The sequence below is a fragment of the Sturnira hondurensis genome, unplaced genomic scaffold (assembly GCF_014824575.4).
Source record: "Sturnira hondurensis isolate 20B ecotype Veracruz unplaced genomic scaffold, ASM1482457v3 Scaffold0020237, whole genome shotgun sequence".
NCBI classification, from domain to species: Eukaryota; Metazoa; Chordata; class Mammalia; order Chiroptera; family Phyllostomidae; genus Sturnira; species Sturnira hondurensis.
The window spans coordinates 8,975,401-9,000,822 of record NW_028092868.1 but is presented as its reverse complement, the minus strand read 5'-3'; the positions used below and the strand labels follow the sequence as shown (position 1 = coordinate 9,000,822).

At 42.1% G+C, this 25,422-nt stretch overlaps 1 protein-coding gene and 1 long non-coding RNA gene across 2 annotated transcripts in view; one reads left to right on the top strand and one right to left on the bottom strand.

Annotated features, from left to right (window-relative positions):
• The first annotated feature begins 50 nt into the window (after positions 1-50).
• Positions 51-24,986, top strand: LOC118975379 (uncharacterized). The gene is made up of 3 exons (XR_005064038.1): positions 51-150; positions 13,059-13,137; positions 24,746-24,986. It is a non-coding gene; the product is annotated as an uncharacterized LOC118975379 (long non-coding RNA).
• Positions 2,638-25,422, bottom strand: part of COL4A3 (collagen type IV alpha 3 chain) — a 134,014-nt gene continuing 111,229 nt past the window's right edge. The window contains exons 38-52 of the mRNA XM_037029275.1: positions 23,473-23,599; positions 22,273-22,353; positions 21,798-21,896; positions 21,485-21,532; positions 20,495-20,680; positions 19,878-20,008; positions 17,398-17,470; positions 15,295-15,366; positions 15,083-15,208; positions 14,182-14,280; positions 11,717-11,929; positions 8,007-8,184; positions 7,766-7,880; positions 6,316-6,488; positions 2,638-5,814 (exon numbers count right to left, since the gene is read on the bottom strand). Coding sequence (XP_036885170.1) covers positions 5,730-5,814; positions 6,316-6,488; positions 7,766-7,880; positions 8,007-8,184; positions 11,717-11,929; positions 14,182-14,280; positions 15,083-15,208; positions 15,295-15,366; positions 17,398-17,470; positions 19,878-20,008; positions 20,495-20,680; positions 21,485-21,532; positions 21,798-21,896; positions 22,273-22,353; positions 23,473-23,599 — 1,806 coding nt within the window. The 3' untranslated portion in view covers positions 2,638-5,729. The remainder of the gene's footprint in view (positions 5,815-6,315; positions 6,489-7,765; positions 7,881-8,006; positions 8,185-11,716; positions 11,930-14,181; positions 14,281-15,082; positions 15,209-15,294; positions 15,367-17,397; positions 17,471-19,877; positions 20,009-20,494; positions 20,681-21,484; positions 21,533-21,797; positions 21,897-22,272; positions 22,354-23,472; positions 23,600-25,422) is intronic.

Here is a 25,422-nt window from a genome sequence, read left to right as displayed (position 1 = left end):
TAGCGGAGGCAGGCTTGTGGTCACGTGACGCGGGCGGCTGGCGGACGCGTGACGCACGCACCGCCGCGGGGGCCGTGGCTCGGGCGGTCCGGTGCGGAGGCACGTTTGCTGCAGGCGCAGTGCACCAACCGCAGGGAACGGGGTTTCACGGTACGTGTTTGGTTCACGTGTATTCTGATTAGAGTCCGTCGTCGTCGTTGAGAACCTCTTGTTTTATAAGTAGACTACAAGTAGACCGTCGCTAGCCAGTTGAAAATAACTATATTTCAGAGCTACCTGCATCACGATTTACATGGTGTGAGGCCTGGGAATCTACCGTTTTCGTCAGCTGTGCAAGTTTTTTTTTTTTTAATGAAACTTATTTGCGGTAATCTTGGATAATAAAATTATGTAGGTTTCAAGAGTACAATTCTATACTCCACCTTCTGTATGTTGCATTGTGCGCCCACCACCCAAGGATGAGATCTTCCGTCGCCTGGGATTTGGTCCTCCTTCACCCCCCCACCCCTAAGCCTTTCCCTCCGATAACCACCGTGCTGCACGTGATTCTTAAACGCTTTTATTTGGAGGACTCTTGAGGCTAATTCCAGCCTTCCTTAACAGTGACTCCTGCGACTACCCTAATCCTTCGAAAGGAGAATCCCGAAGGATTTCGGTTTCAGTGTTGTTAAGCTTCTGCGCTCTCTGGATCTAGCCCTCTGGCTTTCCGCAGGAAAAGTCAGCATCTTGTCCACCAACGTTGGAAGGGACTGAAGCCAAACCATGGAATACTTTGTGCCCCCGGATCCTGAGAGCCCTTAAGGGACCATCTTTTATGAATTATTACCTGAGGTCTCCAACTTTTGAACCACTGATTGTCGTCTCCTAAAGCATTTAATCACTTTGTCCGATATTATATTTGACTTATTTTCGTCCCCTACCACATTATAAATTTTGCGTTGTTTTAAGAAAAATTTCAGAGCTACCAATTCGTGTTTGTGCAACATTTTATTTAATCTTTATTGTATTTTCCTCATTACTATTTATAAAGTCCCCTTATTAAGTTCATTGTTTGAAACCAAGGTCTGTACCTCACCCATGTGTTTATTTTCTGTGGAGTCAAACATTGAGCATGTTGTAGGTCTTTGGGAAAAGTAATGGGCCCCATTCCTGTGTTCCACTGAAAAATTGGAAATAAGGATAATCCCAAAGCAATAGTTCTAAAAAGGTTTTGAGCAATGTCAGCATTTTTGGAAAACACCATAAAGTCTACAAAAATTTAGAGAGTGTAATATTTATCTGAAGTTGTTTAAATTTAGCTTGGTTATTAAAAAAAAAATCCCTCGCTTTTCTTTTGTGTTTGGTTGTCTCTTAGTTTCCGGTAGGCAGACCTGGGATTAGGGTGAAGTGAATTAGGCACTCTTAGTGCTCCCAGTGTTCTGCATTTCCGGTCGTTAGGTTGCTAAGAACCCACTAGAGACTGATCAAAATTTTCCTCTACAAACACTTTTACAAAGTATAGGGGGAGAGAGAGAGAATGAGCTCAAACACAGCACTTCTTTTTCTACTTGCCAGCTGTAAAAATAAGTTAATGAAAATGGATTAGTATGTTTTTTGACTCAAAATGTTTACAAACTAGACTTTTTTGGCCCCATTATGAGAGTGATTCTAAGATATTTATTTAAACAATTTTCTTGGTCTTAGAGTTATTACCTAGGATCACTGTTCATTCTCTTTCTTCACCGATTATATCTTTATTGCTATTCAACACAGCCTGTAAGTTTCTTAATTAAGAGATTTCATGCTTAGTGTATTAAAAGTGTTCTTTGCCAGTTGTCTACATTTGAAATTCTCTGAGTATTTTCCTCAAATGAGGAGTAGTTGTATTATAAATGGGAAACATGTTATCAAAATATGTGACCCATAATTTCCATCATCTATACAGTTTCTTACTGATCTGCAAAAACTCCTTACACATTGCCACAGAAAATGAGCAAAGGTATGGTTGGGCTCTTCATGGGAAAACAAAAATAAATCCTAATAAAAATACTAATTAGAGTCGATAATGTTCAAACTCACTAGTAATGAGCAAAATATTAAAATGAGATAGGAAAAATTGTAAAACATTGGGGGTTCATTGACTTTTGTAATACAGCTGTTACAGAAAACAATTCAGCTGCTTTCAGGTGTACGGAGTGGAACTTTATTTTACATGCAGACGCAGAGGAGGCAGTCTCCAAATTCTGGGCCCTGAGCAGCGGGGCGGGGGTGGGGGGCAGTTATTTTTATGGAGCAAGGGAGGGCCCATTTTTCAGACCATTACTTTTGGCGGGAAAACAGGAGGCAGCTTACAGAAGCAGAAGAAGCAGAGCGTTGTCTCTGGCATGCAGAGGATAAGCAGTCCGAAGAAGCCAAAAGAAAAACTGGGCTGTAAAAACAAATCACTCTCTAGTCACTGTGTTGTGTTTTAAAATAGCTAATCAATTTCCCCCAACACAGCCATGCAAGTACTGGTTAGTTCTCATCTGTGGATATGAAAATATGTCCCCAGGGTGTTAACTTCTGTACTGTCTATTGATTTTACAGTGAAGGCATATTTCTGAATTTCAAAATAAATTATTTTCATTTTGAAAAATAAGACCAGATACAATTTTTTCAATTTTATTATTAGATTACAATAAAGTTAAATGTTAGCTATAATTACAGAAATATTAGTACATTACAACATTGTAATTTTGTCAAGATATAATAATATAAAGTATTCAATATGTTTTAAATATATTTCATTTGGTTATAGAGTAAATATTAAGTTTAGTAGCAGTAAGTTGCATTTGATGCATAGAAACATCTTTGTAAGTTATATTAGCAATAAAATTTAAATTTAACATTGTAATACTTTTATAAATAAGTTATGTAATAGTATTTATCCTGCAGAAAGAGAAACCCCGTGCGCACACTTGTAATTCCAAAGTTGAAGCCAAGCCCCCAATTTAAAAGAAACAAGTTATTTAACATTTTGTCTATAAAGTTAAATCTTCCTAACTTTATAAGCTACTCATAGGTGTCTTAGAAAGAAGTGCCCATGAGCTGTATGTTAATGCTCAGTCTTGGAAGTATGATTGAGCAGCTGGTAACATGGCTTCATTTCTCATTGCTTGTCTTCTTTGGAAGTTAAACACTGATGAGAGGACAAAGAGGATGGAGGCTAGGGACAAGCGGACACCAGTCGTTTGGCATTAGCACCAATCTAAGGCCTTTTCATATCAGTAACATTAGACAAGCTTAAAGTCATTTGTGATTTTGGACTTGAAAAAGAAGCACAGGTGGAACAGTTGTGGCCAGCTATACCTGGTAACGGCCTGTAGAATTGTTTTTGGGGGTGTTTGCCTAGAGCAGTTTTTCCGTCTTTACCATGCATTGGAAATCACTGGAAGTGGGGGCTTGTTAAAACTCCGGACCTTACCCCCAGAGTTTCTGATTCTATTGTCATGGGGTTGTCCGTAGAATTTGTATTTGGGACAAGTTCCCAGATGCTGCTTGGTGGGTACTACTTTGTGTGGTATGGGAGACTGTAGCACCGTGCAAGCTAGGCCTTGAAAGAGGCCTCTAAGACTTGACCAGAAAACTGGGAATGCAGGAGCCAGGCATGACCTGATGCTAGCACCGAGGGTTCCTGTGGGAAATCAGGCCTGAACAATGCAGTGTACCCGTTGAAGCTTGCTTTGCTTTGCTACAGTCCTGTTGGTATAAACCAGATGTTTAAGTTCAAAGATTGTGTGCAGGCCAGTTTGTTTCATTCGCAACAGGGAGGGCTCCAGGGGACAGGGTACCACTCAGCTGCTGGTCCAGGGACCACACTTGGAGAACTACAGGTCTATAGAGGGTTTGTGGAGGTCTGTCAGCCCTCTGTGCCATTGCAGTACAATGGGGACAGTAGGGTATTTTTAGAGCAAAAAGTCTTAATATTAGATGAGTATAAATAATCTAAGTAAAACGCGCTTCTTAGTTTAAACGTAAAAATGGCTCGACAGCAGTCACGTGAGCAGTGGAGGAAGTGGGCTGTGGTCACAGTCTGTGCCGGCCTCTGGGGCCACATCTTCTCTTCCAAGGTAACTGAGACTGAAGCAGTAAAACCTGAATTTAAATGTCAGCACCGCCACCTCTGCCTAGGTGGATCGGGAAACATCTTCAGAGCTTTTTTGTAGGATGCCTGACTTCTGAGACTCATCCGATAGTGCTGCCATCAAGTATAAATCGTTTTTAATATTTTGCAGAGCTTTGTTTTCTTAACATTGTCCAAACCAAGGTCTGTGGTGCCTAGAAAAAGCTAGCCTAGGAGAAGCTAGAAATGCTGGGCATAGATCTTATTTTTAAACCTTATTTGAGGGCTGCTGAATCAATGAAGAAATAATAGGTCAGAGATAAAGGAAGAAAAGGGGGGTAACAACTCGGCTGTGTGGGGTTCCTAACAGAAACAGTAAGTTACCTTTTCCAGGATATTAGATCAGAAACAATTCCCACCCCCCTTAGTATTTCTCTAATTTAGCACAGTGCCTGTGGTATGGCTTGGTGCTGAATAAAATACTTGTTAAGTTGAATTAAGTAACCTTGGGAATCTATCAACCACACTGAAAAGAAAGTTAAGACACAGCTGGCAAGCTATACAATTTGTAGATTAAAATTTTTACACAGTGGACTTTCTTAATATGGCTTGAAAAACGTTTTTACCAAAGAAGAATTAGGGAAATAACAAAGGAGTCTCTAAATATCTAAGCTAAATGGAATATTTCAAGCAAAGAAAAAATATTCTGAGCCTCATTAGCCAACAAATGCCTCAAGTTCTTTCATGGATTTCTGAACTACTCAATTATATGCACCAACATTTATAGAGATGGGGATAAGGTACACATCCACATCTAGTAACTTGTTATTTATGTGGGTGTGCTGGTAAAAGAAAAGCTGAAATTAGACCCAGTTCTGAGTATGTGTGTAAAAATTCTATTAAAACTAATTCACTAAGGGTAAAAGTTGTACCTACTCAGAATGCAAGCAGGCTATGTTGCTGCAGTGACATGAGTTCAGTGGACAAACCCAAAGACTTAAAAAATAAAAAACAAAACCATACAGTGTTTCCAAGGTTACTGTGATTCCATTCAGGGAACCTCTCTTTTAGCCTTAGTATTGCATATGTTTAAAGGCACCCTAGAAAATCCATGAACCCCAGTTTAATAATGGTTCCCTCCAGTCTTAGGTTAATTAACAGATCTGAAAATCCAGTTTTGTGAATGATGCGTGTCTTCTTCCCTGCATCTCATCCACTTGGGATCTAAAGTCTGAGGAAGTGGGTGGTGGGGCATTCCAAAACTAAAGTAGCTTCTCTGAGTCTCCAGGACTGAAACAGAAGGGGCAAATCTTGGGAGTTTAATGGGCCAAATAGGTCTTCACTGGTATCATCCAACTATATACAGTCACCATTTAGATAGTGCGTTGGATACAAGTGGAATAGTTTCAGAGATGCTTTGTGAAAACTCTGCGGTGTTGCCATAGAGAACTTTGAAACAGATTTAGAGACCAGGATCACAGAACTAACTTAAAAGAAATGTTTGCTGTATGGGGAAACAAACAGAAACTTTGTACCCAGCCATCATAGAGAGGTATTGTTGGTTAGAGAAAAATACGCAAATGCTTGCCCTGCATCGTTACTTGTTATTTAGGATGAAAAAGTAACAGTTTTATTTTCTTCGATTTCTTCATTGTCTTCTCTTCATGCACACCCGACAACGACTTATAATCTTTTCTAACTCCCCAGCTTTCACAGTTGATGGAATAGGTTTTCTGGAAAAAAATTGTAGATAAAAAGGGAATGCTTGTTGGGCTTGAGTTTTATTAATATACATTGTAGCTAATCTAAACTTTATTATAGGAGGTGGATTTCTGACAAGGTATATATATTGTCCACATTTTATGATTTTAGTTGTATTTCAGCAGCATAAGGAATCACACAGATTAGCTTTGTTAATGAAAACTAACCTGTCTTTTAAATAGCCGGTCCTAAAAGTCTTTCAATACAATGATGAAGATTAGCAGATCATTTAGTGGTTTTATTCAGTAATTTACTGTACATTTACTCAGTAACTAAATACATCTGGTGATGCCCGTGTTGCTGCAGGAGCACAAAACCATAGCTACTTGTTGATTCTCGTAACCTGGAAGTGCCGAGCTAAACAGGATTTTATTGGCATGCGAGATTTTTAAAATAATGAAAATCTAACATAGGCAACCTTTTAGTCATTCTGCAGTTGAGTCATTAGATCAAGCTTGACTTCGCATGATTACCTGAACATTCTTTCTGGGTTCAGTGAAGCCAGCCAGAAACTGTAGGAATTTGAATAGTAGTTGCACGTGCCTCTTCCATGGCATTCTATAAACGGGCTGGCTCGGAACTCTTCCAGGCAGGATCCAGGGGAGGCCAGTGCTTGCCCAGCGCCCTCAGAACCTGCACTTGTGAACTGTCACGATAAATATATCTAAATGAGAATGCTCTGTATGGTGTTGAAATTTTCAGTGCTCTGAAAAATTTGGAAGCAACTGGCTTTATTTTTTGTAATAGAAGACAAAGGAGGGGCATGAATTAAAATTCTTGTGCTGCTTTGCCCAGATATGCCAACACGCCAGTTACTTCCAAATTGAGCTACAGTCATCAAAAAGAAAGTAAAAGCTGTTCTGCTTGGAATGCTCTTTTCCCCAGGTGTGACTGGTTCTTATTGTCACTTAGGGATCTGCTTAATACAAACTAACGAAGGCTTGAGTAAACCTGAACATTATTTATGAGTTTAATGAAGCCCACCATTAACTGTAGGAATTTGAATAGTAGTTGCATGTTCCTTGGTAAAGCTAGGATTTGTACCCAGGTCTCTATCTTGCTTTATGTCCTTCATAGTAGCAAACACCATCTGCACTCATTACTGTTCTTGTTACTGTGTCCTCCTGCTTATTGTCCACCTTCGCCACCATGATATAAGCTCTGTGAGAGCAGGAACTTGGTTCGAGGCTGGTATCCTTAGTGCTTAAGGCATTATGGTAGGTGTTCAATAAATATTTATTGAATTCATGATTGAAAGAATGGACAACTGAGTAAATAAGGGGAACTATTGGTACAGAATATGAATAACCACTAACTATGTATGTCCTGCTGTCAGACTCACAGGTGGTCTGTCGATAAATCTCTTCATTTGGCACTTACATCTGAGAAATTTTTTTTGAAGGTTGTTTCTCTCTTAGTACCCATCTTCATAAGAAGGAAATAGTTTAAGGTATGAAGGTAGATCTTCAAAGGAAATAGTTTAAGGTATGAAGCTTTTGGAGCAAAGAGACTTGAATACAAATCCTAGCTTCACCACTTACTAGTTGTGAGACCCTGGAGAAAATACTTTTTTTGTGGTAAATCTACCTTGCAAGGTTCTCATAAAGACTGTGGAAGATGTATATAAAACATGTGCCACATTTAAAAAATAGATATTTTATTACCAATATTGTAGCTACTGCTCACCTAAATGTCTTACGTAGAATTTGTGGGTAATCTCCTGAGAAGTCTATTTTTTAAATGCTCTATAATTTACCAAAAAAACCCACAACTGACTGCTTTTTAAAAGGAGGGTATATTTTCAAATTTTAAGCACATGTTTGTGACATATTTTGTGTATTGTTATCAGATACCTCATTTTGGGGGCATTCAGGATTCTAAAAGCAATCTTTGTTACGAAATCGCTGTTCCTTTTTCTCTTACCATGATGAAAGAAAATCCTTTCCAGAGAGAAACCCAGCCATGGGGACATGAAGGAACGTCAGTGGTTTGGCTGTGAATGGCGATGGCGATCGCAGGACCTTCACAGACGGTGCATCTGCGGCATGAAACAAAGAACACGGGGGCATCTTCATGTCCTGGACTCTGATGTGCTGCCCACCGTTCGATTTCAAAAGAAGTGATTCCCTGAGTTCCATCCCAAACTAAGGGACTGAATTTTTACCTGCTAATATAAGGCTCCAGGGCTCTGCCAGTTATTGGAGCCATGTCCATTGGCATCTGGGCTGCTGTTGACAGCCAGTAGGAGTAATCATTTCGAGATGCGAAGTTACATACATTGTTGATGTTACAGAATAAGAACGGCATAGTGCTAAATCTCTGTAGGCAGCTTCCAAGAGTCCCTAATAAAACAGCAGACTGGTTATCACTTTCAGTACATTGAAATTATTTTGGATATTCTTACTAGACAGAGGCTAATTAAAATACAACCAATGGCAAAAACTGAAGAAAGATGACAAAAAGAGTTATTTGCAAAATGTGTTATGGAAGTTTTAATAATGATAGAAATCACAGATCCAGTGGACAAACAAATTGTCTTTTCACACTCTTAATACTTCTGTGGCCCATCTTAATCAGTGTAGAATTTGGGGACTGGTAGAGGTCAGTTGGAAAAATGTTTTTGCTTTAAAGTATTCCCAGGTCTTGATACATATATAATACCTAACAGCCAGGAAAAGCTTTAGAAAATATATTACTTTTAAGATTAAAAACTAGATAGATGATTTATGTGAAATTGTTTTTGTTGAACAGGACGAGCTAAATTGACATTCAAGAGCAAGGCCCCTGGCTTCAAGTTCAGGATGGCAGAGTAGGAAGATCCTGAGCTCACCTCCTCTCATTGACACCAAAACTGCAACTACATATAGAACAACTATCTCTGAGATCACCTGAAGACTCACAGAAAGACTTTCTACAACTACAGACAAAGTGAAAGCCACATTGAAAAGGGTAGGAGGGGTAGACACTAAGCCTAGTCAGCACCTACCTTACTCCCTACTCCTCGTGCAGTGACTCACGAGTGGGAGGGCTGTCACAACCTTGGAGGTCATCCCTGGAGAGTGAAGGGTCTGAACCCTAAACTGGTTGACCTGAACCAGGAAGTGGAGCCCTCATAACAGCTGTCTTTGAAAACCAGTGAGGCTTACATCTGGGAGAGCCAAAGGGCTGTAGGAAACCCGGGTTGCCCTCCTTCCGAGTTCTGGCACAGAGGGAGCAGTTTAAAAAGCAGCTAGGTCATACGTGAAGGTGATTCATTGACTAATTTTAGGGTGTATGCTGGAGGGACAGGGATCTGTTGGAACTTGCTCGTGCCACAGGTGCTGGTGGGTACCATTTTCCCCCTTCCTTTAACCTGGCTGGTCTGACCCTGTCCATTAACCTTGCTGACACAGTTCAGCCCACCCTGGCATTTCCCCGAGGGGCTACCCAGGGTGGGACCCTTCCAGAGCACTTCCTGCCCTGCCACACACAGTGGGCAGCATCCCTCAGCACCAGCGCACAGCAGTGTGTCTGCAACAGTGGGGGTGGGCTTTGCAGCCACCCACATCAAAGCCTTGCCCTGCATTCCAGTGAGCCTGCAACAGTTGCGGCCAGGCCTCACAGCCAGCAGGCCACATAGCAGCCTTGCCAGCTAGTGTGTCCACAGAAGTTGTGGCCCTGCCACAACGGGAGGCTATATTAGTCCCCCTGTAGACCACCTGGCTCTAGTAACAAGAAGGACATTGAAATTAGGGCCCCATGGGAAAATAAGGCCACTTTTTCAAGACCAAGAAATATAGCTTAACTACCTAATACAATACATAAAAACAAACAGGCAAAATGAAGATAGAAAAAAAATGTTCCAAAAAAAAAAACACAGGAAAAAACCCCAGAAAAAGAACTCCACGCAAGTGAGATCAGCAGCCTGCTAGATGAAGAGGTCAAAGAAACAGTCACGGAGATGCTCTCCCAACCGTGCAAAGAGACTCGGTCAGAATTTCAGCCACGTGAGCAAAGACCTAAACATTCTAAGAAGGGACGTAACAACTGAAAAATGTAAATGTAACAATTAAAATGAAAAAAATCACTGCAGGGAATCAACCTCAAATCTGATGACACAGAAGAATGGATCAGCAACCAGGAAAACAGCATAGTGGAAGTCACCCAACTGAAAGATCAAAAAGAAAAAAGAATTAAAAAGAATAAAGATAGCATAAGAGACCTATGGGACAACATCAAGCATACTAACATTTGAGTCATAGGGGTCCCAGAAGGAGAAGAGAGAGAGAAATGGACAAAAAGCCTATTTGAGGAAATAATGGCTGAAAACTTCCCTAACTTGGCAAAGGAAATGGACATCCAAGTCCAGGAAGCATAGAGAGTCCCGAACTATATCAACCCAAAGAGACCCACACCAAGAGATACTATAATTAAGTTGTTGAAAGTTAAAGAGACTCTTAAAAGCAGCAAGAGAAAACCAACTAGTTACATACAAGGGTATTCCCATAAGACTGTCAGTTGACTTTTCCACAGAAACTTTGCAGGCTAGAAGGGAGTGGCATGATATATTCAACATGATGAAAGAAAAAAAAATCTACAACCAAGAATACTCTACCCAGCAAGGTTATCATTCAGAATAGAAGGAGAGATCAAGATTTTCTCAGATAAGCAACAGTTAAAGGAGTTCATCACCACTAAACCAGCATTACAAGAAATGTTAAAGGGAATTCTTTAAGTGGAAAAGGCCAAAACTAGAAATAAGATGAAAAAATATGTACTGGTAAAGGCAAACATATAGTAAAGATAGTAGACCAACCACTTATAAATGTATGAAAACAATTAAAATGGCAATCAGCACATACCTATCAATACTTCCATTGAAGTTGACTGAATGCTCCATTGCAGAAACAGGATGACTGAATGGTTTAAAAAAAAAAGACCTGTGCCTATTCCTGCCTACATTGCCTCCACGAGACTCCTGATTGAAAGCCACACAGAGACTGGGAATAAATAAATGGAAAAGATACTTCATGGAAATGGAAATGAAAAAAACAGAGAAGCTGGGATAGCAATACTTACATCAGAAAAAAAAAAGACTTTAAAACAAAGGCTATATAACAAGAGACAAAGAAGGACCCAGCAATTGTTTTCTTCAGATAAGCCCCAGAAGTGGAACAATTTTTAAAAAATACATGCACCTCTGTTTACTGCAGCATCATTTACAGTAGCCGAGTTGTTGAAGCAACCCCGGCATTCATCACCAGACGCATGGATAAAGGGGTGGATATGTGTGTGCACATGCAGACAACACACCAGGGTGCGGCACAGCCAGAAAAGAAGTGGATCTTGCCATTTGCAACAGCATGGGTTGACCTAGAGGGTATTATGCTAAGGAAGTTAAGTCAGAGAAAAACAAATGCCGTATCATGTCACTTAGGGGTGGAATCTAAAAAACGAAAATGAATAAACTGACTTATAGATACAGAAAAACTGATAATTGCTAGAGGGTTGGGTGGGGGGTATGGGCGAAAAGGCTCAGGGGATTAGGAGGTAGAGTCTTGTAAATACGTTGTGGGGATGTAAAGTACAACATAAGGAACATGACTCTCAATATCACAATAACCATATGGTGACAGAAAGTGGAGTTTTTGTGATGATCACTTTGTAAGGTATATAAATGTTAAATCTCACTATGTTCTACATCTGAAACTAATGCAATATTGTATGACAACTCTAATTCACAAGAGCTTTACATTTCAAAATAACATTAGACATGAAACCAACCTTTTGTTTACTATCTTGATACCCAAGGTTGTTTACATTTCAGAGAGAAGTACCCCATGCCATAAAAACTTATCATCTGTATGTGGAACAAAGCGGGGACTGGGACATTACCCAGGTCTTGTCCGTGAGCTTGCTCGTTTCCTTGCACGAAAAGAAGCGAATACCCGCTGTAGAGTGGCCCCGTCCCTTCTGGACAGGAGGGAATCGCTGTGCTCTGACTGTGCCGGGTGAAGATGAAGCCTCTCATTGTGGGACCGGCTGCAGGCGGTCCAGCGTCGCCTGGCTTCCCCTTCATACCTGGCAGTCCATCGAATCCAGGCGGACCTTCAAGAAATGTTACGTGTGTTGCAACACAACCTCAAACTTGTTTTTCCAAAGGACTGATTTAAATGTTTATGTGTATCTGATAAGCCCCAAATGTAGTGAGGAGTCACAGAGAATAGTGGCTTATACAATGGCCAAACAATATTAATAAATGCTGACTAATACCATACAATGCCCATTATACGTATTTGTTATATCTTACAATGAATTTTTTGGGATCAAGATGTCTGTCTCTATTTCCCTTGATGCCAAGCACCATGCTCTGTGGTAGGTTTTATATACACCTTTTTTTCATAAATGAGTGTCTCACAATGGAGGGAACAAGAACTCAAATATAATATGAAAATCGATTTAAGAAGATAAAATGACATCGGCTTTTCATAATTTCAATAAACACGGGCATTATTTTCAATTAGCTTGACTGTTTCTTTCAAAGGTGCAAAGGTTAAAACTTCAAGAAAGTTTTTGATCAGTTAATAAGGCAAATAAGAACAGAAGACTTTAAAAAACTGATAGGAGTTTGTGAGTTAAAACCGAAGTACTTTTTTAACTTTGTACTTTCTCTGCATTTGGAGTACACTAATTCATACACTTTTGCCACATTCGAATGAGGACGTGAGACCTATCCTTTTTCTCCTTTCTCTTGTTCTCTCTTCATCAGATACCTTTTTTGTTTGTTTGTTTCTTAGGGTACTGCCGCAGGCTAACCAACCCCCTCACCCTTGATCCATGTCTGTTGCCACTGCACCCCAAGTCCCCTGATTTGGGTGATGGTCCTTTCAGAGTTCTGAGGACATGCAGGGGCGGCAGAGACTCGGATTTTTGGCCTACCTGGTCAGAGAGGTGTTGGTATTTTTCCTCATGAACCACCATCCATGGAGTCAGGCAGTGCCTTGGTGTCAGTTTTAAGTCAGTGCTTTTCACAAGGATTTGTAAAATCCCCACTATACATTTTCCCAGTCTCTACCTATTCCTATCTCCTCCTGGGTCCTTGGTTCATTCTTTGAATTGGAAATAGGCTACATCCAAATTCTTCAAAGTCACCTCACTTGAAAAGTCCACATTGCTACGCTCTTGATAAATCAGGGAAGGTGTCTTCACTGTACCTAGAGTCTACCTTCTTTTGCAGGAGGCTGTCACAAGCATGAGGTCCCCTCAGGTGTCTGCACAGGGACTGAAGTAATTAGCCAGGTGTGGCAGAAACTCAGGTGAGCTGTTACCCAAGGGTCATCTGCACGTCCAAGGACAGCCAAGGCTCTTAGTTCAGACCAGTGCTGTTTGACCCTTAGACCCCTTTCGCATTCTCATGAGGCCTTTTGTAACATTAGGATTAACTCTGTCCACTTACTAATCATTCTCAATACAATTTGTACTGTAGGACCTTCGCTCTTGCTGTGACCCCATTCTGAAACACTGACTTGGTCAATGAAGTTTTTTTAATTCATAGAATCATTAGTAAGGCTTTTGTTTTTTTACCACTTTGAAAACACATCTGAAGGAAAGTCAAACAGTGCTCTAAAGTGCACTCATGACAACACTGAATTATGAATGGTTATGGAATTAATATAAATATTAGCATTACATTTGAACTTTTAAAGATTTAAATCTCTAGAGTTTACAGTTACAGTGGATCTGGGTATATATCAGAAAATTGGGAAATCACAGAATTCTTTCTTATTTTAAAGTCAGCAATCCTAAAAATAAGATTTGGGCATCCTGGTATTTTCTGGGGGGTGCTTCGGAGACTCGCAGAAGGCAGACTGGTCCAGGTGAGCATAGAGCTCATGCTTAGACCGAAACATTTAAGAGGCCGTTTTTCAAGATGCACGGGAGTCGAGTCGTGTTCAAGAATAGCATGGTTAGACCATGGCTTTCCTAAGTAAGGCTGCTGAGTCTTCTGTTTCTACCCAGGTAATATTTCTCTACCTGCATGTCACCCCGGTGAGTGGATATTATTAACTGAGTATTCCTGTAAGTGGAAAACAGTATGGCCTTCCTGCACATAGAATTAGTGCTTCATTAGGTCTTCAGGCTAGAAATTGAGAGGACACCTGCCCAATTAGGAAGTTAAGAAGGATGGTGTGTTTCAGTAACTTGAATTTTCTTCCAAATGAACGCTTTACTGCTGGTGTTTAATCTGAACAACAAATTGAGAGACCTAGGTTACTCTTGTAGGTAGTCACACTAAAATAGGACTTCTCTGTCTGCTGAAACAGCACCCCTACAGTGAAGGGGACAGGCCAGCTGTTTACCTTGCTCTCCTTTATGACCTTTGTTGCCTTTTTCTCCAGGTGGCCCAGGAGTACCTGGGTTTCCATCCTTGCCTGGTTTACCTCTTGGCCCACAGGGTCCTGTGCAGAAACAAAAACAAAACGAAGAAACCACCCTTGCATTGAACAGCTCACATGGATAGGATAAGAGGTAGGGTGGTGTGCCATCTCAGTTGACTTGCCCAGTTCCGGTAGTGAAAGTTGGGCAAACTGAGTGGACTCTGAGCTTTGGGCAAACTGGGACAGTTGGTCATCCAAGTTGTTACATCCCAATTCCCAGGGGGAAAGCCCCCTAAAAGTGAGCTAGGAGTATATGAAATACAGGGTATTTAAGTTGTGCTGCCATTTTGGTGTATGCTGCGAGGGAATCCACTATGCCCTTGTATCGACCAAAGTCATACATTATCTCCCAGGTGATTCAAGCAGATTTAGAACATGATTCCATTCAGAAAATTTACAGTATGCTAAAACTATATAAAGGGGTTAGTTCAATTTTCATATGCCAATATTTTGAGAAGCTTTCATAAGATGAAGCATACATTTGTACGTACTATTCCACGTGCTATACACAGTGTTAGAAAAGTACCAATACAAAGAAGGCAGTCAGTCAGAAATAGAGCTCTGTGACTAACAGTTGTTGGGAAAGACATACAATACTTTTACCTTAGTAAAAACCCCTAAGTGCCCCAAAGTGTATTTGCTCAAGTTATACTGTGAACAACAGCTTTCAATATATTGAAAAGGTCTTGTATCTGCTGGTGAAGAGTAAAATGAGTTCAATTCTAAAACTCATTGGAATATAGTGTGTAATATTTTTTGTGAATTATTGTTGGCTGGTTCAGCTACTTCCTAGTGATTCAAGTCAATGCTACCAGTCCCACACCTGGTTTCCCTGGTGGCCCCAGTGGCCCAGGTTCTCCTTGTGTCCCTGGTTGTCCAGCTGGGCCCGGTGGCCCTGGACTTCCTGGAAGGGAGATGATCGTGACTGTGCCAGGGTCTCCACGTACACCTGTTCACGTGAACATAAAAAGATGATGGCTTTGCTCACGGGCCACCCTTTCTTCCTGGAGAGCGAACTAAGGACACAATGTGTACCTGGCGGTCCTTTTGGCCCCGTTGGCCCTGGAGGTCCAATTGATCCCGGAAGTCCTGGATTACCCTTCTCTCCTGAAAAAAAAAAAAAAGGTTGGGGCGGGGGGCAATGGATTACCCTTCTTTCCTAAAAAAAGCGGGGAGGGAAGCAATGTGATTGCACTTAGAACAATGGGTTTCCCAGCTCTTCAGGTTGGTGGCAACTCCAAGGACAGATGCCGAAGTTATGGGTGGAGGCTATACACCCTGTGACAGCCTCCAACCTAATTATATTCATAGGGGTTTTGGCATTTCATGTGGACCCAATCTGTCATGTTTAATATCTGTTGAAAGGTGTGCACTAGAAATAAGCATTAAGAATTTGTACTGTAGTGTTGAAGGGGAAGAGTTTTTTTATTTAAAAATTATTATTATTATTATTATTATTATTATTACATTACAGTTGTCCCAGTTTTCCTCCCTTTGCCCTCTTCTGCCACAGGGGGAGAGTGTCTAAGAGATCACTATTTAAGTTCAGAAACCAGTTCAATTTAACATTTAAGGTAAAATATGAAGTGACCTTAAAACCTCTTTTATTATAGCACATTTCCTGGTAAAGTATATTGGTTGTCATAATTATATTTTCTCAGCCTATTTCTCTAGCTTTACTAACAGCCCAGAGTTAATCATGATAGGAACTCTCATGATTCTGTTTTGAAGGAACTATCAAAGTGGTAATAAGATTTTTCTACCAGTCTTTGACATGAATGAACGCTGCCAAGAACCTCTGATTTGGATAAATACGCTTATAAAATTTTTTGAAATAATGTAGGTATTACATCTGATTACTTAGACTCCCATACTAAATACGACACTTGTAGAAGACATACAATAAAAAACTACCAGAAGTAAACTGGCAACTATACTATAAACTATCCACTTGATTTCAGAGCTTCAGGAAGGTGTTAATATTTACTTACATAGCCCAGAAGCAGCCAAAAGCTTTTTGCCCTTGGGGGCTTAAAAATTTCTAAATAAGGTGCAAACTCAGCAGTGCCAGCTGATAGGAGGTCTAATTCTGAATCAGAGCCCTTCAGTGTTTCATGGAATGTATTTTAAGAGAACTGATTCTATGACTGGCCTCTCCAAATTCCCCTAAAATACCTCACCAGAATGTTTCTTTCTTTAAGGGCGGGGGGGGGGGCGGTTTATATAATTGAAAAATAAAGAAAAAGCCTTAGACATTCCTGTTGTCAGACTTGGGGGAGCAGGTGGCGCACATTCTTCCCGGGCTGCCTGCGGGAGTCCCCGACCCCGACCCCGTGTGTAGGAAGAGGCCTCAGAGTCACTTGTTTGGTTTGTTCTTAGCTAATTTGCTCCTGGGAGAGGCAGTGGTGAAAGCATTAAAAAGGCCGTCTGTGAACCCCTCCTTATCCCCCCTCAGACCCGGAGAAAGTTTCCCTTTGTGAAAATGTGGCTTTGTTCACTTTGGCTACGCTTACAATCTGTAGCCAATCTGTAGTAGGTTCTTACAATCTTACAATCTGTAGTAGGTTCTCTGCCACACAAAAAACAGTAACAGAGGATTTAATCAGCTCAGACATCAATTTCCATATTCAAAACCTCAGGTAAGGTCATAGCACCCTAATGGAAGACTGGAGAATTTCCAAAACCTGAAGCTTAAATGTCTGTGTATAAACACTTTAAAGTTAAAAGCCCAGTCATTTTTTTCTGATTGAAAACAATGCCTGTGCCACATAAAGAAAATAAAACAATGCTTAAACTACATATACAATGCACTTACCCTCCCCATTAATAAACACAAGGGAAAATAAATGATGCAGAGCAATGCTGTTGAGTTTAATGTAGTCCCCCCCCCCCCCCGCCACACACACAGCAGTACATTGTTTCTGTTTCATTTTCCTATAGTTTCCATCTTTAAGATGTGGTTTTGTAAGTCCCCTGGGGCTGGGTGCTGCTGGTGGAGCCTCCTTCAGTAACACTGAGGTCTTGTTTGTACCAACCCTAACCGGGGTGACTGGGCGTGTGCTAACATTTGCGTGCCCTGGAACCTGAATCCCAGTCGCACTGTATTGGCATCTGAAGAGCAGTGCACAGAAACAGTACCTTTCGCGCCTGGAAATCCTGGGAACCCAGCATCACCTCTGAGCCCGGGCAGACCCGGTGTTCCCGGTACTCCCTGTGTTTCGAATAAAAGAGAGCAGAACCACAGACAAATTTTAAAAATCTCAATATTCACTGCAGTTTGTTTTTTAAGCAAATAGGATATATTATGTTGGGTAAGAACGGGCTGACGTTCAGCCACGTCATTTTAACCTTCCAATCCAGGGTTCTGCTTCCTGTAACTCCTCCGCTACCTAGACTGTTCCTTAGGACCGTCATCGTTGATAAAAAAAGAAGTAAAGACTAGCCTAAAACCCAAGAGCGAACGTAACTTCTGATACTCATGAATGTCATGTGGGTATTGGATATACTTGGGTAGGAAGAGCAGGCAGTGGACTGCCAGAATAATGGTGATAACTTGTATTCTTGCAAAAACAAGCTGTAGAATTGTAGCATCCACCGTCATTCTAACTAAGCCAGCAGAGTTAAAAATTACTCCTGGTCAGAGCGGAGAAGTCAGGTGTCCAGGAATGGGAGCAGGTAGGGTCATCAGGGCGGTTCTGCCACGCACTTTGGGCAACAATGTGATGGGGAGGAGATGCTCCCTCCTTAGGAGGCCACACTGATTGCTCTTGTAGCCATGAGATGCCCAAGCAAAGATGAGAGGAGCGGAGAGGGGAGGGAGCAGGGCTTTCAAAATGAGCCACATGTCAGAATGTATGTAAAATCTACACTTACAGTGTCCAGAGTAGAAACAGAAAGTTATTACTGGAAACCAATGAACATGACAAACGCCAAGAACAAGACTGCCCTTGGAGCCAGCAGGTTGTTGCAGCAAGAAGGCCAAACAAAGATGAGATGCTGTCCTATTGCTTGGATATGGTGGTGTGGGGTTAACGAAAGGGGGGCGAGCAAACGACCATCTGCTCTGGGACTCCCAGGCTTTTAAGGTCTGGCAAGGGTAGCCAGGGAGGAGGGCCCGGCCCCTGGCAATCCTGGGGGAGGGAGGGAGCTCTTCCATGCAAGGAGGGAGCCAGAAGAGGCACCCAGCCAGTTTAGGCATCCGTTAAGAAGAATTACCTTTTGAGTGTAAATGTAGAAGCCCAAGATCTTGGAACCCCCAGAAAATTTAAGGGAGATCCCATTTCCAGACCCGACTTCCCATGTCCAAGTGTCATTGGAGGAACTTTTGATGTGATCATAGGACCAGTGTTGGCCACTTTCAAAGAGTCATGGAAAATATGAGAGATACTGAAGACTGAAGAAGGGCAAATACCTCATTTTTCAAATGAAAGGGTTTAAAAATATAGATTTTAGAAACCAAATACCAAGAGATCTTAAGAGAGAAACATGAGTCCTGACAATAAGCTATGCTGTGCCTTACTGCCCATCACCGATAAAAACAACATCTAGGACAGAATGCTGAGTTCCTCACCAGGCTCCAAGAACTGGGTGTAAACAGAGGAATCACAAAGCCAGGGAGATGGCCCAGGTGTTGAGTGGGAGACCGAGTCAAGAGATGTTAACAGGATGGGAGCATGGGCCTAAATGAAGCAGATGAGCTCTAAGAAAGAAAACAAAGTTCTGCATTTCTGTCTCAAACAACAGACGGGACAAGAACTAAAGGAGAAAAGTTAGTAGCAGTTCCGGAGCAAAAGGCACGTGGCCTTTCATTGACCATAAGCTCAGTACGGCGGCAGGAGGGGCAAGCTGCCCAAGTGGGTTTGGCGTTGGGTGGTAGAGTGCTGATGTTTAGGGCGGTGAGACCCACCCCTCCTCCAGGCCCTCCACGGGGTACTGAGTTCTCACTCCTAGCGGCTGTGTGCCCCAGGGCCTGCATTTTTAAGGAAGATACTGACAAAGTAGGATCTATTCAGAATAGAGGCAGGGTTGATGGAAGGTTAAACTGAATTTGAAAAAAAAAAAACCCAGGTGTTTATCAGAGGAGAAAATACAGGGGTAGGCAAAAGTAGGCTTACAGTTGTGAGTATATGAGTTTATTATTATTTGTTTATTAATTATATTTATTGTTATTATTAACCTACTTTTGCCTACCCCTGTATTTGGAAGGAGATGGCAGGTATTTACAAACACTGGAAAGTAAGTACTGTATGTCATGGGAAGAAAAGAAATAGACATTTAGGGGACAGCACACACCACTTTGAAAGCATATTAACAAGGAAAAATTGTGTTGTCTTCTAGAGTGATCCCAAACTCCTAGGTGTTTTTTGAAGCTTCCATCTCTGGAATTGTTTCGAATCTAAACAAGAAAAGGTCAGAAATGACATAGAGCAGAGTCCCACATGGACCAAACTCTCAGAGGGCTTTTAGAAGCCGAATCTGTCTGATGCTTATGATTCTTTGATTCTTTGAACCTTCTGGACTCAAATGGGAAATGTTGGAAATGTTGCTGCTTCTTGTACATCCGATGCCAGCAATTGTTTTGGAAGAATAAAGAAGTCAAAATGGCTTTCCACACTCACCGGAGGACCCGGTGGCCCTGCGTCCCCTCCAGGCCCAGGTGGGCCTCTTGGGCCAGGCTTGCCGATAGACCCCTTGTCTCCTTTCAGGCCTTGCACGTGTCTGCCTGGAGGCCCGGGTGGGCCAGGCTCGCCTGAATGCACAGAGGGCCCATCAGTACGGCGTGGCAGGGGGCAGCTTCCCTCGGTGATTCTTTTGAAGGAAGCGCAAACCCTGTCCCTTAGCACAGCTGTGAACAGTTTTCCCCTTCGGGAGTAGGATGGGATTGCAGTAAAGACAGCATGAGATAACATCGGCAGACCACCTGGTGCAAGGCCAGGACTGTGGCTGCCCGGTGAAGGTCTGCTGAGGCAGAACGTGTCCCTGACAGACCTGACACACAGGAAGCGCTCACTGGTGAGCGGATGCGTCTCTCTCTTAGGCTGATTAATTTGCTAGTTACTGATTTTCCAAATAGGCCTGCCTGCTTCGCCAGTGCCCACGGCTTTAGTGCACTCTGCGTGAGGCCTGGTGGGCGTGGGAAGATGGAGATGACCGAGGGCAAAAAGGAGCCTCGGGTCACGTGAGAGGGAGGTAATACTGTTTTCATTCTTTTATCTTGTTTAAAAGTAGATTCTACCTGGGTTTCCTTGTGAGCCTGGTGGACCTTGGTTTCCTTTTTGGCCCGGGAGGATCGCACCAGGTGGCCCCGGTGGCCCTGGGAGTCCTGCCATTCCTGGGGGTCCTTGAGGCCCGACATCGCCCACCATCCCTTTCCTGCCAGGGAGGCCAGGCAAGCCTGGGGCTCCTCTGTCTCCTTTGGCTCCTGCAGAGAGAAAGCTTTTAGCAGTTTCTGTAATGCCCCTACGCTGGGAGTTACAGTCGGTGGTTATCTCTAATAATGTAGACATTTTGCTTGAATGTGTTAAGATTCACAATGTTTTTTTTTAAAGAGCTGGTAAAAAAAATGTAGGTCTTAACTCAGTTCTGCCCTCAGTTAGCCATTTAATCTTGACAAAGTCTACTTCACTTTAATATAGTCTTATTTTTAAACCGAAGATAGTACCTCACCTTGCTCAGTTCTTCAAAGGTGAAATGAGACAATAAACAGAAAAGTGAGATGGAAAAGCATGCTGTCAGGTCTAAAGTGTTCTGTACAACTAAGCCACAGCCACTGTTATCTGGTGAACTTGAATGACAATGACATTCTTTAATCACTGATAATTCCGCCGAGTGCACAGAGCTGAACTTCATGACGATGCTGTGTGCATTTGAAGTGTTGCCCAGTTAAATCCAGACAAAGGTACAGCAAAGCTACCAATTCTACCTCATCCTTTTAGGGAGTGACACATTTAAACCCTGCTAAAGCAAATACGTAAGAAGTCTCTCTTTATAAAGACTTTCATAGCAGGAAATTCCAAAATTGGATCTCAGTTTCTAATTCATTCACTTTGTTGCAATGGTAACGGTTTTGCATTTTTACTTGAATACAAAGAATAGAAACATTCTATGTTATGACTGGGACTTCTTTAATTCAATCTGTTAGTTAATTTTCCATATCGAGCGTATTAAATGAGATTCTGTCCTGGAAAACGTGAATCCCCAGCGTCGAGGAGGAAAAACTGCTCACCTGGAGGGCCAGGTTTCCCCTTCAGGCCTGGAAGTGCCCCCAGCAAACCTGAAAGAGGTCATTTCAGCGGATTAATACTTTACGTGTGGCTAATTTCATCACGCAGGTATAATGGATTCCACTTCCTCAGTTTCGTTTTGGCAACAGAAAAGTTTAATTGTCATGCCTCCAGAACACATTAAAGACCATTTGTTCTGTCAGAAAAGACTCTCTAGAGCAGTGTCGGATTATGAATGATTAATTATTAATTAGTGTCACTAATTGTTTCATGCAACATAAAACTAGTGGGTCCAAGATGATGAGCAAGTTGTACCTGACTCTCCCTTTTCTCCTGTTGGACCAGGAATTCCATCACGCCCTTGGTCACCTCTCATACCCATTGGTCCAGGGTCTCCTGGGAATCCTGGGGGTCCTGAAGAAAAAATGCCCTTCAAAAAGAGGACCTACTTCCCATCAGCGGCCTAACATGCCAGATGTGGGTAATTCTGGTAAAGGTGTTCCATTGTCAGACTGTACTTACGTGAAGCTAAATTTGCCGTGAAAACTACAAACAGACTAATAGGGTCATGAGGATTATCACTTTGGAATGTCTAGCTCGGCAGGTCTTTGAATTATGCATAAATACCCACCCTCACTTTCATGCATTTCTGACTGAGGGCTGAGAAACTGGAAGCTACCTTCTAAAGGTCAGTCGTCGTAGCTCAGAGATAGAGCTCAACAGAGGGTTCAAGCTCAGGAGAAAACGTCTTCCCCCGGAAAGGGACATAGACAAGGTACAGAAAGGAAACCTGGAGGGCCTTTGGTGCCTGGACATCCGGGGAAGCCTTTCACGCCTTTAGACCCCAGCTCGCCATCCGGACCCGGGTCTCCTGTGACGGAAGAGAGAGGGAAGGGAAACACGCACCAGAAGGCACGGTCACAGCAGTGGCTGAAAGGGTTGGTTCTTACAGTCGGCTGTGCTCACGCGGATCTTCAGGTGACTTACTCCCGGTCACCTCGGGCTTTTTTGTCTTGGGTGCTATTTCCCTAGAGAAGCACAGCGGAGATGCGCGGCCTCGCTTTCAACGGTGTGCATACAGCAACCGTGTGGTTTTAATTGGGAATTAACAGCAAATCCACTGAACCTTTCGGTGTTTGAAAAGATAACTTAAATATTATCTTTAGGTAAGACCTGAAGCAGCAACCCAGTAGCTTAGCAGTTGTTTCAAGTAAAGCGCAACAGAAACTGAAACCTGAATTATAATAAGAAAGAAAGTCAGAGTTCAACCTGGAAACATGCCAGAAACAACAACCACTACCCAGCGACAGTGTGGTGGGTTGAACCGTGTTGCTCTCTATTTATATGTTGAAGCCCCAACCTCTAGTACTTGAGAACATCACTCTACGTGGAGACCTGGACTTTAAAGAGGCAGGTAAGTTAAAATGAGGTCACTAGGGCAGGCTCTGCCCCAGTGTGACTGGTGTCTTTATAAGAGGAGGATATTTGGACACAGATGACAGACACGGAGAAGGGGGCCATCGCCACATCAAGGAGAGAGGCTTCAGAAGAAACCAACCCCGCCAACACTGTGATCTCAAACTTCCAGCCTCTGGAATTGGGAGAAAATTAATTTCTGTTGTGGAAGCCACCCTGTCTGTGCTCTGTGTTCTGGAAGCCCTAGAAAACTAATACAACTATCCTAAGATTGGGCAGTGAACTCACATCTCTCATCTTTAGGCTGAATTCCTTGAGGCGGAACCTCAGACGTTTTGTTTACGGGAGCAGGTTTTTAGATTTCAGTCCACCACACTGGCTGATCAGTAAATAAGGCTCCTCCTGTTTAATTTGCTGTTTCTTAGAGTCTTAGAATTTGAAGATCAAAGTTGAATAAAAGTAACGATAGTACAAAAGCCTAAAAGGCTTTCTGTCCACAGAGACGGTTCCAGGAGGTGAGAGCCATGCTAAGTGTCCTGCTCCCGGCTCTTGGCATCAGGAAACCAGTGCTCACCTGGGGGTCCAGGGCTTCCAGGACTTCCAGGGGCTCCATCAGGTCCAGCAGGCCCTGGGTATCCGGGCAGGCCAGGTGGCCCTCTTTCTCCTTTCTCTCCCATGTCACCTGGCAATCCTGGTTCTCCCTTAAATTCAGTCAAATACCTTTAAAATTCTCATATAAGCAGGACATGTGATCAGAATTAAGTACGAACAGTGTTTGCATTTAGTTATTATAATTATTATCATTATCATTTACTTGCTTAGTAATGCCTGTCCAGTGTCTGCTCTGTGCCAGCCCTGTGATAGGTGCTGGGAACAGGATGGCTACATATTTCATGGGGCCCTGCTCCCTTTAAGAATTTTTAAAGCAATTCAGGACAGCAGCAGCAGCAGCAGAGAGCAGTCCTCAGCACCCAACCCTTGTGATGACATGGGCCACGTGCCCACGAAGCTGGCTCTCACCAAGAATGCAATAGTGGCCATATTCCGGTGTGTGGTACAAACAGTCCTTGCCCTCAGGGAGCCTTAGAGACCAGAGGGGAGACGGTAACTAATCACACGAATGTGTAATTGCGAATTGTGATGATTAACTCGGGTAGGAAAGAAAGAGGCACACTAAATGAATGTAAATTCTACAAATGCTATGCATAAAAATAGATATGTCAATCACATGTTAAAAAAACACCCTTCATTAAATCTGTACTTTGGTTTTATGATAAGCCAGCACATATAGATTTGATGGTTACTTACAAAAAATCTCCAAAATAGCTGATTAAAATATACTACTCTGTTACTATGATTTGCAAGCCAGGTAAAACTAGCTCATTTTGTGTTCAATGTCTAGTTCCAAACATTTTTTCTGTGGTTCCCCATGAAAACCCTACATCTCAATGAAACAACTGACTGTGAGTTCAGCATAAAACGATTTCTCACTGAGAATCAAACATCTCAGTGGAAAGGATGTCTCCCTGGTTTTCTGAGGACTTAGTCTAAAAATGAAGGGCAAATGAAAACTCTTTGGGGTCCAAGTAATAAAGGGTTACTTTCTTGGGGTTTTTTGGCTTCTAAAAAGTTTCTTTCTTGTTGTTTTAGCCATCACTGCTATAGAGCATGATTGGTAGAAATCTCTAGGAAAGGTGATGTTTTATTGGTTCAAAAGAGAGTCAAGGAAAAGGACCCCAAAGTGACAAGTTTTATATTTTGGGGAGTCATATACTCTTGAAAGTCTGATAAAAAATACAGACTTTCCCATTCAAAAATTTTCATTCATTTTCTACATTCAATTTCAGGAGATTAGCAGACTTCTGGGGGTCCCACAGGCTTCTTCAGAGATGCATGGAATCCCATGTTAAAACTCCTGCTTATGGAAACTTTTACTACTCACTATCTAATGATGGAGCTTTGGCTCTTATTGTAGCAGAAAGGTTGGAAGAAAGTAAACAAACAAAAAAACAACCGAGCCCCACTGAAATGTTTGGTTGTTACAACATGATAACAAGGGCTTCGCCATGTAACCTAGTTAACAGCGCAACACTGAGACAAAATAAAGTACTGTGCCATGGAATGAAAATAATTAAAGTTCTAAAACAATTAGGGGAAAGGTATGGATGTTAGGATTTTGTTTGCTTTTTGATGAGGCTCTAAAGTTATTTTCTTCTACATCTTTTATTATAGTTTAATAAGTCAAGTGTTTTTGATTACAAGGTTTGGAAATGTATTTTTGTAAGTCTGTGTGAGGAGTCCATAGCAGACACTGGCTTCCTTTGTATCACAGGGTAAATAAATGCTGCTCTGTTAGGCTGTGTGAGCCTTTGATCACCGCCTCCTTCTGGCAGCACACTTCAATTGCAGGGACACTTAGGGGAAATTCCTTGGGAGTTGAAACCAGTGGGAATAGATTAAGAAGTTGATAGCTGTGTGATAGGCATACTCCGTTGTGAAGACAGGATTCAAAAAAACAACCAAC